The sequence below is a fragment of the Scyliorhinus canicula genome, chromosome 2, assembly GCF_902713615.1.
Source record: "Scyliorhinus canicula chromosome 2, sScyCan1.1, whole genome shotgun sequence".
In the NCBI taxonomy this organism is placed as follows: Eukaryota; Metazoa; Chordata; class Chondrichthyes; order Carcharhiniformes; family Scyliorhinidae; genus Scyliorhinus; species Scyliorhinus canicula.
Window position 1 is genome coordinate 212,251,127 of NC_052147.1, and position 18,687 is coordinate 212,269,813.

At 44.8% G+C, this 18,687-nt stretch overlaps 1 protein-coding gene across 1 annotated transcript in view; it reads left to right on the plus strand.

The window, feature by feature from the left end:
- The window catches only part of ccdc14 (coiled-coil domain containing 14), a 79,510-nt gene extending 61,438 nt beyond the window's left edge, over positions 1–18,072 (plus strand). Inside the window, 8 exon segments of the mRNA XM_038789527.1 lie at positions 16,811–16,839; positions 16,842–17,041; positions 17,073–17,321; positions 17,324–17,417; positions 17,420–17,478; positions 17,480–17,649; positions 17,651–17,738; positions 17,741–18,072. Coding sequence (XP_038645455.1) covers positions 16,811–16,839; positions 16,842–17,041; positions 17,073–17,321; positions 17,324–17,417; positions 17,420–17,478; positions 17,480–17,649; positions 17,651–17,738; positions 17,741–17,779 — 928 coding nt within the window. The 3' untranslated portion in view covers positions 17,780–18,072.
- Positions 18,073–18,687: the final 615 nt, after the last annotated feature.

Consider the following 18,687-nt stretch of genomic DNA (forward strand, 5'->3'; position numbering starts at 1 on the left):
TCTCAGCGGTCCATAACCGTGTTACTCGTGGATTGACTTTTCATGGTGGGGAAGGCACTGCTAGCTGGGTTAAAGGGTCGGAGTACTCGGCAATTGCAATATCAGATCATGCTCCGTATTGGTGGCTATGGTACTGGAGAATGGGGTTAGTACAGAGACCAGGGTGGAAGTTAGATGTGGGACTGTAGGGAGACCGAGGTTCTTTGACAAAACTGAAAAAGTAATCGAGGCATATGTACGGTTTAACTGCATGGGGTAGGTGTCGAAGGCGGTTGTCTGGGAGGCTTTAAAGGTGGTGGTGAGGTGATCTCGTTCAAGGTTAGGCTAGACAAGAGGAGACGTTGGAGCGTCAGAGGTAATAGATGAGATGCTGGAGGTAGATAGGAGTATGCAGAAGATGGGGACCCAGCGAAGTTGGAAAAGAGGAAGAGAACTCCAGGTGAGCTTAGACCGACTATCTACCAGGAAGGCAGTACGCCAATTGAGGCGAGCTCGGGGGGCAGTTTACGAGCATGGAGAGAAGAATGTTGCGGGTCAGCTCCAGAGAGAGGCTGCGGCAAGGGAAATTGTCCAGGTGCGGGACAGGGCAGGGAATTGGTGGTAGCTTCAGATCAGATTAACAAGGTCTTTAAGGTATTCCATGAGAGGTTGTACAGGCAGAGCCACCGGGGGGAGGCCGGGAGAGTGCAGGAATTTCTAGATAGGCTGGAGTACCCGAGGTAGGTGAGGGGGACAGGGCTACATTAGAAGAGCGATAGTGGAGCAGGAGTGGTATACAGAGCACACCTCACAAGGGTGAGGATGAGCCGCCTCTTTTGAGGGGCAAGAAGAATTGGGTGAACATTGCGGAGGGGCCCCGCGAATCACGTTCATATGTTTTGGTCCTGTCCAAACTGGAGGATTACTGGAAGGAGGTTTTGGGTAATCTCTAAAGTGGTGCACGTGAAACTGGATGCAGGCCTTCGGGAGGCCATATTCGGGGTGTTGGACCAGCCAGGGTTGGAAACGATTGTGGAGGCAGATGATGTAGCCTTCTTCTTGTTGATCGCTCCGAATGCGAATCCTGTTAGGGGTGGAGATCAACCTCTCCACATTGTGCCCTGGAGTGGCGTGAGGAACTGCTGGAATTCTTGACTCTTGAGAAGGTCAAATTTGAACTGAGGGGGAGGATGGAGGGGTTCAACAATTCATGGGCATTATTCATTATGCACTTTCGAGAATTGGATTACATCGAACATTAGTGGGGGCTGGAAGGGTTGGGGAGGAGAGGGACTGTATGTGATAATGGTGACTATGGGTGATTCCTGATTCCTTTTTGTCATTTGTTTATGTTAACATGTGGACTAATATTTGGGGATTTGGTTGGAGGATGGGATCGTTGTTATTGATATGGGGATTGACATTACATTCGTTACTGATTGTTGTTTATTGTTGGGTGTAAATTTGGGAGAACATTTTTTTTAAAGTTAGAAAAGTTTTGGGCTGACCTTTATGAGTGTGGGAACAAGGTGGCGAACCAAAACTGAAGGAAAAAAGAAAGCTTGGTATTTATATGGAACTTTTCAAACCTCAGGGCATCAGGTGCTGTCACCCAATGAAGTTTTAAAAAAAAAATAGTTACCTGTAGAAAAAACCAGCACCCAATTGGCGCAGAGAAAGGTTCTACAAACAGCAATTGGTAATGAACAATTAATCTGTTTTTAGGCATTGCTGAGAAATAAATGTGGATAATATGAAATCTCAAGCATTTCTTTGAAATTATATCATGGGATTTTGTACACTTACCTGAGATCGCAGACTGGGTCTCTGTTTAACATCTCATCCGAAAGACAGAAGCTCTGACGGTGTTGTACTCCCAATCTAGATTTTGTGCTAAGGTCCCTAGCGTGGGATGTGAATTCATCGCCTTCTAACTCCAAGGACTATCACTGAGCCACGGCTAACTTTGTGGGATGCAAATGAGGCCACAGAGTACAAGAGGAACAATTCGGCACATGAGAACTGATGATGTTGAATGAGCAGAGACAATGCAGACGAGGAACATAACAGATGAGGACGAGGATTTCTAATTCACTTAATTTGAGGATGGGTAACAATGAGAGTTGGTGAGGATTAGTAATGTAGTCCTTATTTACTGCCACACCTGGAAAACAGCCCTTCTTGCAATGTAGCACTAGATGTCAACCTAGATTATGTGCTGGAGTGGTGCTTAAACTCATTAATCCTTGACTTGGAGTAGCTAAGCCAAGACTGTACAGTTTATAAAACTGATATGCTATTATGTTTTCAGTCAAGAGTGTAGATTTGTCCTCGTCCTGTTCTACACTCAGCTTGATTCAGTTCAAGGTAGTCCACAGGGCCCACATAACGGTAGCCCGGATGAGTAGGTTCTTCGAGGAGGTGGAGGACAGATGTGGGGGGTAGCCCAGCCAACCATGTTCATATGTTCATATGTTTTGGCATGTCCGAAACTGAGGGAATTCTGGCAGGGATTTGCAGATGTTATGTCAGAAGTCCTGGAAGGTAGGGTAACTCCGAGTCCAGAATTAGCAATATTTAGGGTGTCGGAAGATCCGGGGGCAAAGGGGGGGAGGAAGGCCGATATTCTGGCCTTCTCCTCCCTGGTGGCCCGGAGACGGATCTTGCTGAGATAGAGGGACTTCGAACCCCCAAAATCAGGAGTGTGGGTCAGCGATTATGGTAGAGTTTCTCAGTCTGGAGAAAATCAAGTTTGCTTTAAGAGGATCAATACAGGGATTTGCCCGGAGTGGCAGCCATTCATCGATTTTTTAATAAAAACTGAACATCAGCAGTAAGGGGGGAAAGGGAAAAAGGAGGGTGGGGAGGAAAATAGGAGGCAATGTTAAATAAGGACAGGGAATTTAGTATACGGGTAATTGGGGATAGGGTGTGAGAAGTGGGGTACATGGTTTATTGTATGTTTTTATAACAGTCCAGAGATGGATTGACCATGCTAAATTGCCCCTTTGTAGAAAAGGTTAGGTGGTGTTACTGGGTTATGGGGATAGGGTGGAGACGTGGGCTTAAGTAGAGTGCTCTTTCCAAGGGCCGGTGCAGACACGATCAGCCAAATGGCCTCCTTCTGCACTGTAGATTCTATGATTCTATGACTGTTAACACCAAGAGCCGATCATCCACAAGTCTCCTTTCTACAAGTGAGTGAGAGATGGTGCAGGGTAAGGTTGTGATTATCCAGAGATCTGGTCAGAAAAAACTGACACCACGTGGGCTTGGATGCTTCCCCCCGCCATGTGACGGCAGCACTCAATTTCTTTGCCTCTGGGTCTTTTCAGGGAGCAACTGGGGACCTGTGCGGCATTTTACAATCAGCAACTCGTAGGTATATTCAGGATATGATCAACGCCCTTTTCGGCGTTGTGAACTATGTGAACTTTGTTGTTGACCAGGATAGCCAGGCTGAGAGATGCAAGGGCTTCACACCTATACCTGGGTTCCCAAGAGTGCAGGAAGTAATAGACGGCACCCACGTGGCTATACAGGCTCCCTGGCAGCAGCTCTTGAAATTCATCAACCGCAAGGGCTTCCATTTTGTCAATGTGCAGTTGATGTACGATCATTGAAAGCACATTGCATCCTCATTTGCCCCAAGTGCCTTGGATCTTCAGGGGCCAGAAGGTCTGCCGGGATGGATGCTGGGGGATGAGGATTACCCACTTAAACAGTGGCTCATGACTGGTGCGTCACCCTCAAACTCCAGCCAAGGATACATACAACACTGCTCATGCTACCACATGCTCCCTCATGGAGCAGACCATTGGACTGCTGAAGATGTGATTCAGATGCCTGGACTGCTTGGGTGACTCTGCAATATGCACTGGAGAAGATTTGCAGCTTGCTGTGCACTTAACAATCTGGCTACGCAGAAAGGTGAGGCTATGCCAGAGTGTGAACTCGAGGAGGAGAAGCCCTCCAAAGAATAGGTGGTACAGGAAGCCAAGGGGGGATGCAGAGGGACAACTTGAGCATCATAGTGGAGGGGAAATGTGGAGGCACGCCCATGATACTCTTAAGAGCTGAAAGACTCCCAAGAGGACTAAAATTAAGTCCGATCATTAGCAAACATCTCCTCTGGACCTTCAAGCCATTTTGTGACTTCTGAAGGAATAGCCAAACCATTGTTGAACGGACCGGGTCCTGCATTCACACTTGGGCATTCAGTGCTCACTGCTCACTAGGGTCAGATCTTGGCTGTAGTCATCAATATCTTGGTTGTGGTCATAAATGTCCTGGTAATGTGCTCACACTGTCAACTTAAAGTCCAGCAAGAATTAACAGCAATGTAAGTTGAGACCGGACATTTCCCACACCATGCAAGGATGTAAACACTGCCATGGTGGGGTGCAGAAGGGCAGCATGGTAGCATTGTGGATAGCACAATCGCTTCACAGCTCCAGGGTCCCAGGTTCAATTCCGGCTTGGGTCACTGTCTGTGCGGAGTCTGCACATCCTCCCCATGTGTGCGTGGGTTTCCTCCGGGTGCTCCGGTTTCCTCCCACAGTCCAAAGATGTGCAGGTTAGGTGGATTGGCCATGATAAATTGCCCTTAGTGTCCAAAATTGCCCTTAGTGTTGGGTGGGGTTACTGGGTTATGGGGATAGGGTGGAGGTGTTGACCTTGGGTAGGGTGCTTTTTCCAAGAGCCGGTGCAGACTCGATGGGCTGAATGGCCTCCTTCTGCACTGTAAATTCTATGAAAATACGGCTCTCATCCTAAAGTGCATTTCATGGCTTGGGACCCTGTTAGGAAAACCAGATGTGCAGAGACTCGCATATCTAATGAGCCCTCATTAGCCATTGCTATCCCTTGAGGACCAATGATTTGAGAACTCGCCCATCATACACTCCGAATAAATAGTTACACATATCTCCCTGACAACACACATTGGTATGGTAACGAGTTGCACTGAGTTGCACTGAGTTGCAAATTGGGATCATAGACCAGTAAGCCTGATGTCAGTAGTGGGGGAAATTCTGAAGTCCATTATCAAAGATTTTCCAGCAGATTTTTATAGCCCTCTCTAAGCACAACAGAGACACAGTTGGAACTTAACTACCTCCCACACATAAAATTTGGGCACAGAAATATTAAATTAAGCCCACTTAAAATTATACCATATTTCTAATGTTTACCGATACAAATATAAATTCCTTAAACTCCTTTGATTTCATAACATTAGTAACATAAGGTGATTAAGTGAAATGCATCCAAATTTATTGATGATCCACAGTTCAGTGGAACTGTAAACTGTGAGAAAGATGCAAAAAGGCTGCCAAAGTATTTAGGCAGGATAAGTGAATGAACAAGAATGTGACAAATAAGTACGGTGTGAGGCAATATTAAATGATTTATTTTGATAGGGAAAATAGAATAGCAGAATATTTTTCAGCAAATGAGGGACTAGGAAATGTTGGTATTCAGAGGTATCTGGGTGTTCAAGTACATGAGTCACAAAGTTAATATGTGCCTAAGCATTAAAAAGCAATAAGGAAAGGAAATGGTATGTTTGCCACTATTAAAAGGAATTTGCACAGTCAAGTAACTTGATCATGGGGGTGGGGCCTTTTAATACTGTCTTGGATCCGGTGCTGGACTAGTCTAAGTCCAGGTCAGGAAAGAGACCGGCGGCAGCCAGGGCCCTGTGGGAGTTCATGGATCAGATGGGGGGGGCGTGGACCCGTGGAGATTCGCACGGCCAAGGGCAAAGGAGTTCTCCTTTTTCTCCCACGTCCATAAAGTCTACTCGCGGATTGACTTCTTTGTGTTGAGCATGGCGTTAATCCCGAGGGTGGAGGGGGTCGAGTATTCGGCCATTGCGTCTCGGACCATGCCCCGCACTGGGTGGACGTGCGGCTGGGGGCGGAGCGGGACAGCGCCCTCTCTGTGGGAAGTGTTAGGTAGGTTTTGGATTGGGGGAGGGATTCATAGGGTGGGTCAAGCTACTGTATCAGGCCCCCGTAGCTAATGTGTCCACAAACCGGCTGAGGTCTGAGTATTTCAGGCAGCACCAAGGGACGAGGCAGGGGTGCCCCTTATCCCCGTTACTATTTGCCCTGGCAATTGAGCCGTTGGCCATGGTGCTGAGGACTTCAAGGAATTTGGGGGGGAGCACTGGGTTTCTCTCTACGTGGATGACCTGCTACTGTATATTTCGGACCCGCTAGAAGGGATGGGAGAGGTCATGCGGATCCTGGGGGACTTTGGGAGCTTCTCTGGGTACAAGTTGAACGTGGGGAAAAGTGAGCTGTTTGTAACCATGCTAGGGGTCAGGAAGAGAGACTGGGAGAGCTCCCGCTCAAGATGGTGGAGAGGAGCTTTCGTTACTTGGGTATACAGGTGGCTAGGAACTAGGATGCCCTACATAGGCTCAAATGAGCAGATGGAGGGAGACTTTTAAAGGTAGGACATGCTCCCGCTTTCTCTGGCGGGAAGCGCGCAGACTGTGAAGATGTCGGTTCTTTCCAGATTCCTGTTCATTTTTCAGTGCCTCCCGATTTTCATCCCCAAATCCTTCTTTAAGCGGATGAACAGGATTATCATGGTAATTGTGTGGGCAAACAGGACCCCTTGAGTCAAAAGACTGTTCTTGGAGTGGGGGGTGGGGGCATTGCTGAACTTTTGTAGCTACTATTGGGCGGCTAATGTGGCCATGATTAGGAAATGGGTAATGGAGGAGGGGTCGGCGTGGGGGCAGCTGGAGGCGGCGTCATGCAAAGGCACCAGCCTAGGGGCACTGGTAACGGCACCGCTGCCGTTCTCCCCGGCACGATACACCGCAAGCCCGGTGGTGGCGGCGGCACTGTGGGTCCAGGGTCAGTGGAGAAGTCACAGGAAGGAGGAGGGGGGCCTTAGTTTGGACCCCTATACGGAACATCCATAGATTTGCTCCAAGGCTGGTATAGGGCAGGCATTAGAAGGATGGGAGACCTGTTTATACATAGGACTTTCCTTAGCTTTAAGGCGCTGGAGGAGAAGTTCGGCCTGCCCCTGGGAAATGCTTTCAGATACCTCCAGGTCCAGGACTTTCTTAAAAAACAGGTGGGGACATTTCCACGGCTACCGCCTCGAAGGATACAGGACAGGGTAGTGTCTGGCATCTGGGTAGGAGATGGGAAGGTGTCAGACATATACCAGGAGCTGCAGGAGGCGGAGGAAGCCTCAGTGGAGGAGTTGAAGGCAAGTGGGAGGAGGAGCTAGGCGAGGTGCTAGATGAGGGCCTGTGGGCTGATGCCCTGGGCAGGGTGAATTCGTCCGCATCATGTGCCAGGCTCAGTTTAATTCAGTTTAAGGTGGTACGCCGGACTCTTATGACGACTGCGAGAATGAGTAAGTTCTTTGGGGTGGAGGACAGGTGCGCGAGATGTGCAGGGAGTCCGACGAACCATGTCCATATGTTTTGGGCATGCCCGGCTCGTAAAGAATTCTGACAGGGCTTTGCGAGGGCTATGTCAGAATATTGGACATGCGGGTAAAGTAGAGTCCAACAATAGTGATCTTTGGGGTGTCGGAGGATCCAAGAGTGCAGGAAGCGAAAGAGGCCGCCTTTGCCTCCCTGGTAGCCCGGAGACGGATCCTATTAATGTGGAGGGATTCAAAACCCCCAAGCGTGGAGATCTGGGTTAGTGATATGGCTGGGTTCCTCAGTCTGGAGAGAATAAAGTTTGCTTTGAGAGGATCCTTGCTGGGGTTCTCCGGGCGGTGGCAACCTCTCCTTGACTTTCTAGGGTAGCAGTAAAGGTGTCAGCAGCAGCAATTGGGGGGGAGGGGGGGAGGTGCTCAGGTGGGGGAAATTGTCTATTTAATGTATATTTTCTTTTTCTACAATGATAACAGCCACCTAGTTTTGTTAAATATTTTTCGTTTATTTTTCTGTTATGTCAAAATTCTGGTTGAAAAAACGTTCATAAAAATAATTTAAAAAAAAAGGAATTTGCACATAAAAGTAAAGCGCTCTTACTGCAATTCTATAAGGTTTTGGTTAGACCACACCTGGAATGTCGAGTATTGGTCTCCGTCCCTAAGGGAGAATATATTTGCCTTGGGGGGGGGGGGGGGGGGGGGGGGGGGGAAGAGAGAGAGAGAGAGAGAGAGAGAAGAAGAGTGCAATGGATGTTCACCAGATTGATTCCTGGAATGAGAGTATTGTCTGATAGGAAGAGATTTGGTAGACCAGGCCTATATTCCCTTGGGTTTAGAAGAATGAGAAATGATCTCATTGAAACGTTAAATTCTTAAGGGGCCTCACCGGGTAGCTGCTGGGTCATCACTGTCTACAAATAAGGGATCAACCAATCGACCATTTAAGACTGAAATGAGAAGAAGTTTCTTCAAAGATTTGTGAATTTTTGGAGTGCCTACCACAGGACGTATTGTGCTGTGTATAATCAAATCGGATATCAACAGATTTTTGGATACTAAGGGAATAGGATAGGATAGTGCGAGGTGAGCTGAAATAGAAGATTGGCCATGATCACACTGAATGACAGTGCAGGCCCAAAGGACCAAAACACAAGTCCCACCCTAATTCTGATTGTTCTTAAATGCATTTTGACTACACACTAGAAATGTGCCAAAAATGGTGAGGAAATTCATATCTTTTTAGGTGATGGATGCAAAAATTCCAACCAAATTCAAATTGTTATTGGATGTGTAGAGTCAGTGCTGGCTTTTTACATTTTTAATTGGGACACATGCTGTTTCTTTCTTTTAATTTGTAACAAGAAGACAACATGTTAATGAACACCTATTACTTTCCCTTTAAATATGACATGTTTCTATTTTTTTGTTTTATACACCTGGCATGAAGCATTCCATAACTTCACAATGTAGTAAATGTTTAATGTCTATTATTACTGCATATTCCATGATATTTTGATGTCCTAGATTTCTAATCCCTATTTTTTCATTTTATTTTGTTGTCATTTTTTAATTTTGACCACTAGATGGCCCTCATTGACATCCAATAGCTTGAGAAATGCATTTGGATGGGATCATTACTGAAAAGGAGTCTCAAAATTACATTGTTAATTTTAGAATTAAATTACAGCTTAAGTAAAAAATATAAGAAATTACTAAAACACAATTACACTGAACACTGATGTAAAATTAACAAACAGTTAATGTTTCAGACTGAATTCACCGGTCTCTAACTGAGGTGTGCGTATGAGTCAGAGATTCAGCACTAGATTGGGTTATAGAATTGTAGACCTTCTGTAGCTCCATCTCCGACCTTCAAAAGCATCTCCCCACTACACATACGATTTGCAAATCTGCTCTAACCTTTGAGAAAATCTGCAGGATTTATTTTTCTGGGCAGAACTGAGCACGAGGTATTTCAAATTAAGGATGTTGTTCATTCTGTAGATTAAGATTGACCTATTCTTGAAAAGCTCCACAAAAGTATTTTGCTCTTCCACAAATAGCAATTAATGTTAGATCAGTTAATTTTAAATCTGAGATCAATATTTTTTTGTGAACAAAGGGATTGAGAGATATGGTCCTAAGGCAGGTATAATAATAATCTTTATTAGTGTCACAAGTAGGCTTACATTAACACTGCAATGAAGTTAGGCCACAAATCAGCCATGATCTAATTGAATGATAGAGCAGGCTCAAGGGGCTGAATGACCTACTCCTGTTCCTATTATTCCCGGTTCCATTATCTCAGCTCTGGGACATCACTGCAGGGAGTTACAGATATCCTCAGCTGCTTCGTCAATTACCTTCTCTCCAGAAGGAGGCTATGTTCACTGATGATTGCAGTATTCAGCTACATTCATATTTCTCAGATAATGAAGCCATTCATGCTGATAAACGTCCATGCTTGGACTGATAAGTGGCAAGTAACATTCATGCCGTCCAACTGTCTGGCAATGAACACTTTCAACAAGGGAGAGTCTAATTACTTGCCCTTGACATTTAATAGAACTAGCACCATCAATTTTATTTTGCCACCATAAACCTCTTCAGTTTCACGATTGATCTGACCCTCAACTGGATCAACCTATAAATCCATGGCTACGAGAGCAGGTCAGAGACGGTGTGTTGTGCAGTAAGCGATTTGTCTCCTTACTGCTCAAAGCTTCTTCACTCAGGCACAAGTCAGTGTGATGCAATACTCTCCACCTGCCTGGATGGATGCAATCTAACAAAACTTTCTAAGAGGTCAATACCATTCAGCATGATGGGCACATCATCCACTCATTCAGTGAACAGGTTACTGTTGAACAAATGCCACTTGATAGCACTGTCGACTGCTCCTTCCATCACTTTGCTGATAATCGAGAGTGGACTGATGGTGTGGTAATTGACCTGGTTGTATTTGTCCTGCTTTTTGTGGACAGCGTATAGCTGGGCATGTCTCCACATTGCTGAGTGGATACCAGTGCTGTAGCTGTATTGGAACAGCTAGGCTAGAAGTGCAGTTATGTCTGGAGCACAAATCATTCAATACTATTGCTGGAAAGTTGTCAGGGACTATAGCCTTTGCAGTATCCAGTGCCTTCAGCCATATTTTAATATAGTGTGAAGTGAATCAAACTGGCTGAAGACTCATCTGTGATGCTGGGGAGCTTGGGAGGAGACCAAGATGAAATGAAAAACAAAATGAAAATCACTTATTGTCACAAGTAGGCTTCAAATGAAGTTGCTGCGAAAAGCCCCTAGTCGCCACATTCCGGCGCCTGTTCGGGGAGCTGTTACAAGAATCGAACCGTGCTGCTGGCCTGCCTTGGTCTGCTTTCAAAGCCAGCGATTTAGCCCTGTGCTAAACATATGGATTATCCAATCAGCACTTTTGGCTGAAGGTTGCAAATGCTTTAGCCTTGTCTTTTGCACTGATATGATGGGCTCCCCCATCATGAAGAATGGGGATATTTGAGGAGCTTCCTCCTCCAATTAGTTATTTAATTGTCCACCATTTTTCACAACAGGACGAGGCAGGACTGTAGAGTTTAGATCTAATCTATCAGTTGTGGGATTCATTAGCTCTTGTCAGCTGTACGCTGCTTTTTCTATTATGCATATAAGTAGTCTAGTGTTGTAGCTTTGCTCGGTTGATACCTCATTTATAGGTATACCTAATTGTGCTCCTGGCATGCCCTCCTGCACTCTTGTATTAAACCAAGATTGATCTATGGCTTGACGGTAATAGTAGACATGTGGATATGCCGGGTAATGAGGTTACTGGTTATGGTTGTATAGTGCTGCTGCTGATGGCCCTCAGGGATATCCAATTTTGAGTTGCAAGATCTCTTCAAAATCTATCCTATTTAGCATGATGGTAGTGCAGTAGAACAAAATGGAAGGTATCCTCAATGAATACAAGGACTATGCCGTGGTCAATCCTACCAACAGTGTCCAGGACAGATGCATCTATAACAGGTAGATTGTTGAGGATGAGGTTAAATAGGTGGTTCCCTCACCACCTGCCACGGACCTGATCTATTAGCTATGTCTTCCACGGCTTGGTCAGTCGCAGTGTTACTCAGCCACTCTTGGTGATGGAGTTTGAAGTCCTCACCCAGAGTACATTCTGTTCCCTACTCGCCCTCCGTGCTTTCTCCAAGTGCTGTTCAACATGGAGGAGTACTGATTAATTAGTTGTGGGGGGGGGGGGGGGGGGGGGGTGAATGTGGTAGTCAGCAGGAGGTTTCCATGCCCATGTTTGCGCAGATGCCATAAGGCTTTGTGGCCTCCAGAGTTAATGCTGAGAAGTCCCAGGGCAACTTCTTTCTTCCTGAATACCACTCGGCCACCCACTTTGGTAGTTCTGTGTTATCGGTGGGATACGTCACTCCGAGGGATGGTGATGGTGGTGTCTGGGATACTGTATGGTATTCTTCCGTGAATATCAGGCCGTTGTTGACTACTCTCTGGGGCAGCACTACTAATTTTGGCACAAGCCCCCAAATGTTAGTAGGGAGGATTTTGCAGTTGTTGTTTCCAGTGCCGAGGTCGATTCTGGGTGATACATTTGGTTTCATTTCTTTGTGTAGACTTCATAGCAGTTTGATACAACTGAGTCGCTTGCTAGGCCATTTCAGAGTTGCTGTGGATCTGGTGTCACATGTAGGCCAGTCCAGGTAAGGACAGTAGATTTGTTTTTCTAAACGGCATTAGTGAACCAAATGGGTTTTTATGACTATCGACAATGGATTTGCTGAAAGATTATTGAGTCTAGCTTATTTGCTGAATTTAAATTCCACCAGTTGCCATGATGGGATTCAAACTCAACTCCCAGGGCATTAATCTGAAACTCTAAATTATTAATCTGGTGACATTACTACTATGCTACTGCCTTCCGATAAGGAGGAAAACTCCACCAGTTGGAACAAAGAACAATACAGCACAGGAACAGTCCCTTCAGCCCTCCAAGCCTGCATCAACCATGGTACTGCCTAAACTAAAGCCCTATGCACTTACGGAGTCTGTATCCTTCCATTCCCACCCTATTCATATATTTGTTCAGATGCCCTTAAATGCGTCTATCATACCTGCTCCCACCACCTCCCCAGGCAGCGTGTTCCATATATTTATCACCCTCTGTGTAAAAAAAAAAAAACTTGCTTTGCACATCTGTTCTAAACTTTTCCCCACGCACTTTAAACCTATGTCTGCTAATACTTGACTCTCCTACCCAAGGAAAGAGCATCTGACTATCCACTCTGTCCATGGCCACTCATAATCTTGTCGACCTCTATCACGTCGCCTCTCAACCTCCGTCGTTCCACTGAGAACATATCGAGTTTATTTAACCTTTCCTTATAGCTAATGCTCTCCATACCAGGCAGCATCCTAGTAAACCGCTTCTGTACCCTCTCCAAAGCATATTTCTGGTAGTGTGCCAACCAGAATTGTACACAATATTCCAAATGAGGCCTAAGGTCCTGTACAGCTGCAGCATGACTTGTCAATTTTTATATTCAATGCCCTGACTGATGAAGGCCAGCATGCCGTATGCCTTCGTGACCCCCCTTATCCACATGCATTGCCACTTTCAGTGATTGGTGGACCTGCACACCCAAATCTCTCTGCCTATCAGTACTCGCAAGAGTTCTACCATTTATTGTGTAATTCCCACATGCATTGGACCTTCCAAAGTGCATTACCTCACACTTGTCCGGATTAAACTCCATCTGCCATTTCTCCGCCCAAGACTCCAACCAGTTTATATCTTGCTGTATCCTCTAACAATCGTCTTCACTATCCTCAACTCCACCAATTTTTGTGTCATCTGGAGTCATACCTATAACAACTGTAGATGTTGGTGATTGTTGGAGGTCAATCATCTCAGTCCCGGGTCATTGCTGTAGGAATTCCTCCGCTGCTCCATTAATGACCTTCCCTCAATCACAAGGTCTGAAGTGGGTATGTTCACTGATAATTGTGACTCCTCAGATACTGAAGCAGTCTATGCCCACATGCACCCAGACCTGGAGAACATTCAGTCTTGGGCTGATGGGTGGTAAATAACATTCGTGACAGGCAATGACAACCTCCAACAAGAATGAATCCAGCCATCTCCCCCTAACATTCAATGGTATTACCATCAATGAATCCTCCACTGTCCACATCCTTCAAGTTACCATTTTAGGAGCTGAACGGCACCAGCCAAATATATACTGTGGCTCTCAGAGCAGATCAGAGCCTGGGAATTCTAAAGAGAATAACTTGCCGCTTGACTCCCCAAAGCATAAGTCAGAAGTTTGATTCAACGCTCTCCATTTGTCTGGGTGAATGCAGCTCCAGCAACACTCACTAAGCTCGACACCATCCAAAACAAAGCAGCCCAATTGTTTGGCATGCCGTCCACCACCTTCACTATCTACTCCCTCCACTACCGATGCATAGCAGCAGCAGTATGTACCATCTACAAGAGACACTACAGCAACTCACCAAGGCTCCTTCAACAGCACCTTCCAAACCCGCAAATCTGCCACGAGAAGGATAAGGGCAGCAGATACATGAGAATTTCTCCGGCAGCTTCCCTCCCAAGCAAACAAGCATCCTGACTTTGAATTATATCAATGTTCCCTCACTGTCGCTGGATCAAAATCCTGGAGCACCCTCCCTAACAGCACTATGAGTGTACCTACACTACAAAGACTGCAGCAATTCAAGAAGGCGGCTAACCATCATCTTCTCAAGGGAGTTCGGGGTGGGCAATAAATAACTGGCTTAGCCAATGGCACCGCAGGTCCTGTTAGAAGAATAAACAAAATCCAGCACTGCATACTGTACCATGGCGCGTGTGTTCTGTTAGAGGTGAAAATATTCACACAAAGGCCTCAGTATAAATTTAAAAAGCAGGTTTATTATATCAGAATTCTGGGAGAAAGGCCTGAGGCTCCGCAGACCTATTGACAGCACCCTTTCTCACTTGAGCTAAGGCTCACATGGGTTAATATACAGCTTTAAGGGGGGATTCAAGGGGCGGAATTAGGTGTATTCTTATTTACATACAATCAATCAACTATATTCACGTCACAACTGTCATTACATGCATGGTCAGATCAATTTTTTTAGCAGCCCAGTTATCACATATATGGTAAAGTAGGTGCTGTCTTAACTGCCTCTAACTTCATGCAAAAGTCACTCAAGACTACATAATATGTTCTGTCTACAGCTGGGGTCCTTGAGCTTATCAGGACACATAGCATTTCTTGTTCTGTGAAGCTGTTGTCAGCGGCTGTTGAATACTCCCTAGGTTCTCGTGAGGTACCGTATATACTCGCGTATCCTTCGATTTCGCGTATCATGCGACCCCTAAATTTTCGTCCCCAAAACATGATTTTATGGTATACCTCATGTATCATGCGAGTCACTTTTTTTGTGAATTAAATTTTGGAAACTAAAACTTCCAAATGGTATATTGTGTGTGTTTCTGCAGAGTGGATTCTGCTGTGAAAGCTGTTCGCGATTCGAACAGCTTTCCAGCTGGCTTTACTAGCGTCGTTCAGGCCACTTGCCGTTTCCATTCAAAAAACATGAATGGAAACGTCAAGTGGCTGAACATCTTCCCATCAGAATGCTGTGGTCAAAATCTGAAGAGTAGTATTCTGATGGGAAGATGTTCAGCCACTTGACGTTTCCATTCTGTTTTTATGAATGGAAACGGCAAGTGGCTGAACGACGCTAGTAAAGCCAGCTGGATGCTATGTGACTTATCTTGGCCAGCATTTCACACCCGCGATTTTTGTACCTCGCGTATCATGCAACCCCAAAATTTAGCTTCAATTAGGTGCTCAAAAGTCGCATGTTACGCGAGTATATACGGTAGTTTACACAGTTTGTAACTTATTGTTGAAGGAAAGTGGCTAGTTTAGCCATTTTGTGTCTTTAGTATTGTTTTAATAGCTAACAGCCATTTTGTGTCCTTTCTGATATTAACAAGCATCGTGTATACACTATCTATTTCTACAAATTGCCTCCTCTAAACAGGCATCTAAGCCAATGAGTATGTTTCGTCTCATCAGAACTATTCAAAAGTAACATAGGAGCACAAATGTAGTTACAGGGCCACCTATAATTTATATCATAGTCCAGTATCAGAAAATGACCTCGAACAGTTCTATCTACAGGACGCACTGAAACAATTTGCCAAGGATTTTTCGGCAACACTGCCAAAATCCCCCACATGAGACTGACAAGGTCAGAAGGTGCATGGGAACGGGAATCACCTATAAGTTCTTATCCAGGGCAGCACGGTACCACAAGTGGATAGCACTGTGGCCTTCACAGCGCCAGGGTCCCAGGTTGGATTCCCCGCTGGGTCACTGTCTGCGTAGTTTGCACGTTCTCCCCGTGGATCTGCGTGGGTTTCCTCCGGGGTGCTTCGGTTTCCTCTCACAGTCCAAAGATATGCAGGTTAGGTGGATTGGCCATAATAAATTGCTCTTAGTGACCAAAAAAGGTTAGGAGGGGCAGCACGGTGGCACAGTGGTTAGCATTGCTGCCTACGGCGCTGAGGACCCGGGTTCAAAATCCTGACCCTGGATCCTGTCCGTGTGGAGTTTGCACATTCTCCCCGTGTCTGCTGGGGTTTCCACCCCCACAACCCAAGATGTGCAGGATAGGTAGATTGGCCACGCTAAATTGCCCATTAATTGGAAAAAATAATTGGGTACCTCTAAATTTATTTAAAAAAAGGTTAGGAGGGATTATTGGGTTACGGGGATAGGGTGAAAGTGAGGGCTTAAATGGGTCGGTGCTTACTCGATGGGGCGAGTGGCCTCTTTCTGCACTGTATGTTCTAAGTCATGCTCCATCATGTCTTCGACATACATTGCTGTTCCTTATTGTCAATTGGGTCACATGTCCTTGGCATGAAAAGTAACATTTGAAGAAAGCCCACTGCCACCTTTTTGTAACAGTAAATGCCAGCTTAGTCAGGGTGACAACATCCTGATTATTGCTTTTAAAGCATTTCAGCAACAAGAACAGGATGGCTCAACTTCATGGTCATGATTCCAGGCTGTGTCATGATTCCCAGCATACACTCATTTGTTCTTTTTCTCTCTCTCTCCCAAAATCTAGTCAGTACCGGATCACAATCTATGCAAAAGCCAAAAATGGCTAATAGACCAGAAATTCAAATTTATTTTATCATAACTTGTATCTCTCATTCTGCACCGCCAACTTGCAGGGGTATTCCTGTTCCTGAACTCAATTTTGGTAACTACTCACTGATGTAATATTAGTTATTTTCATAAATGGTGGGAATGTTAACTATTGTCATCAACTGACTATATTGCTTGTTTTGTTTTAACAGAAACCTGCAAAGCAGCATGGCAAGACTCCTTCTGATCTTAGCATAGATTGCATGAAAACCAAACCCACATCTCGACTTACTAGAAACCTCCTGCAGGAATATGAGAAACAGCTACAGGATGATTCAGGTTTGAGCTCTGTGACAGTTTATCTGAAAAATTTGGATACTAATTCTGAATATGACGCAGCAGCTCTGTCATCATGTAAAATATCTGAATCTTTGACCATTCCAGTTCAACCTTATTTAACAACTGCAGCCACAGAAAAGTAATGGTCTGTCAGCAAAATCTTCACTCACAAGCTTTTCCAGGTACAGTGCACAGTCTGAAAATCATACTACTAGAGGATGTGAGGACTCTAACTTGGATGAGACCACATACATTCCATTAGTTGGCAATGCCTCCAAGCAAGAAAATGACCTGATGAAAGGAAGAATTTGTACAATTGAACACTGGATCAAATAACTTACACTAAACAATGAAAGTTCAAATAATGGAATGGTGATAATGACGTGTATCCAGATGGGTTAGAAAAAACAGAAAAAGCTCTTCTTGAAGAAATATCCAACACTCACAAGTTAAAGGAAAAGACTGCAGTAAATGATTATTCATCGAGAATGGCATGGCAGAAAATAATCAGATTAATTTAAGACCTTTAGACATAACTGTTCTTGATTTCCAGACAACATTACAGCCTTCCAAAATCCAATTTAAATTTATGTACACCTCTTCATATCAAAGAAAACAGGACACAATTACATAAAGACAAGATTTCAATGGTAGATTCAAGTTTCTCAAGTACTGATTAGAGATCTATAAAATCTGGCTGGAGTATGTCATCTTTCTTCATTCAATTCTCATGATGAGCAAGATTCAGGACTAGTTTTAGCAACCCTCGATGCTAACATTGCAAGACTACAAAAAGAGCTTGCAGGGCGGATCTTGAGATAAATCGATCTCAAAATATTTAATGATAAATTGACTTTTGAAGGGCATCAATTTTTTAACATGTATAATGTGATATAATAGAATTTATTTTAATACCTGGTGCACTGAATTGCCCCATGTGGGTACGTTTTTATTTGTTTCTTTCTAGGTGTTTTACATCATGGATATTGCTTTTTATTGTAATTGGATTTTGATTTAGAAAATAGTTCCTGGTACTTCTTTACTAGTTGCTGCAATCCAGAAATTTATTTCCGGTGAAATCCCTTAATTTTGTACTTGGATATTGCTAATTATTAAAAAAAACGACTCGAGTGCATATTTTTTGAGTGTTTGTTTGCATCAGCTCATTGTGTAGTCCATGGTCATTTCCGTTGAAGATGTAGGTAACTAACCAGTTTTGAAACATTTGAGCTGCATCAGTATATCACTGCAAGGAAACTATTTTTCTTCTTAATATCTGCATTAGTGGGCAGCACGGTAGCATTGTGGATAGCACAATCGCTTCACAGCTCCAGGGTCCCGGTTCGATTCCGGCTTGGGTCACTGTCTGTGCGGAGTCTGCACATCCTCCCCATGTGTGCGTGGGTTTCCTCCGGGTGCTCCGGTTTCCTCCCACAGTCCAAAGATGTGCAGGTTAGGTGGATTGGCCGTGATAAATTGCCCCTAGTGTCCAAAATTGCCCTTAGTGTTGGGTGGGGTTACTGGGTTATGGGGATAGGGTGGAGGTGTTAACCCTGAGTAGGTGCTCTTTCCAGGAGTCGGTGCAGACTCGATGGGCCGAATGGCCTCCTTCTGCACTGTAAATTCTATCTATATCCCTTGGGTACCTGTGCTTGGTTTAGAAACTAATCAAACTGGAGATTAGGCTTACCTTGCCCTACTTGAATGTTTTCCAACACAATGCAGCACTCCAATCTAATTACCTCCTTTT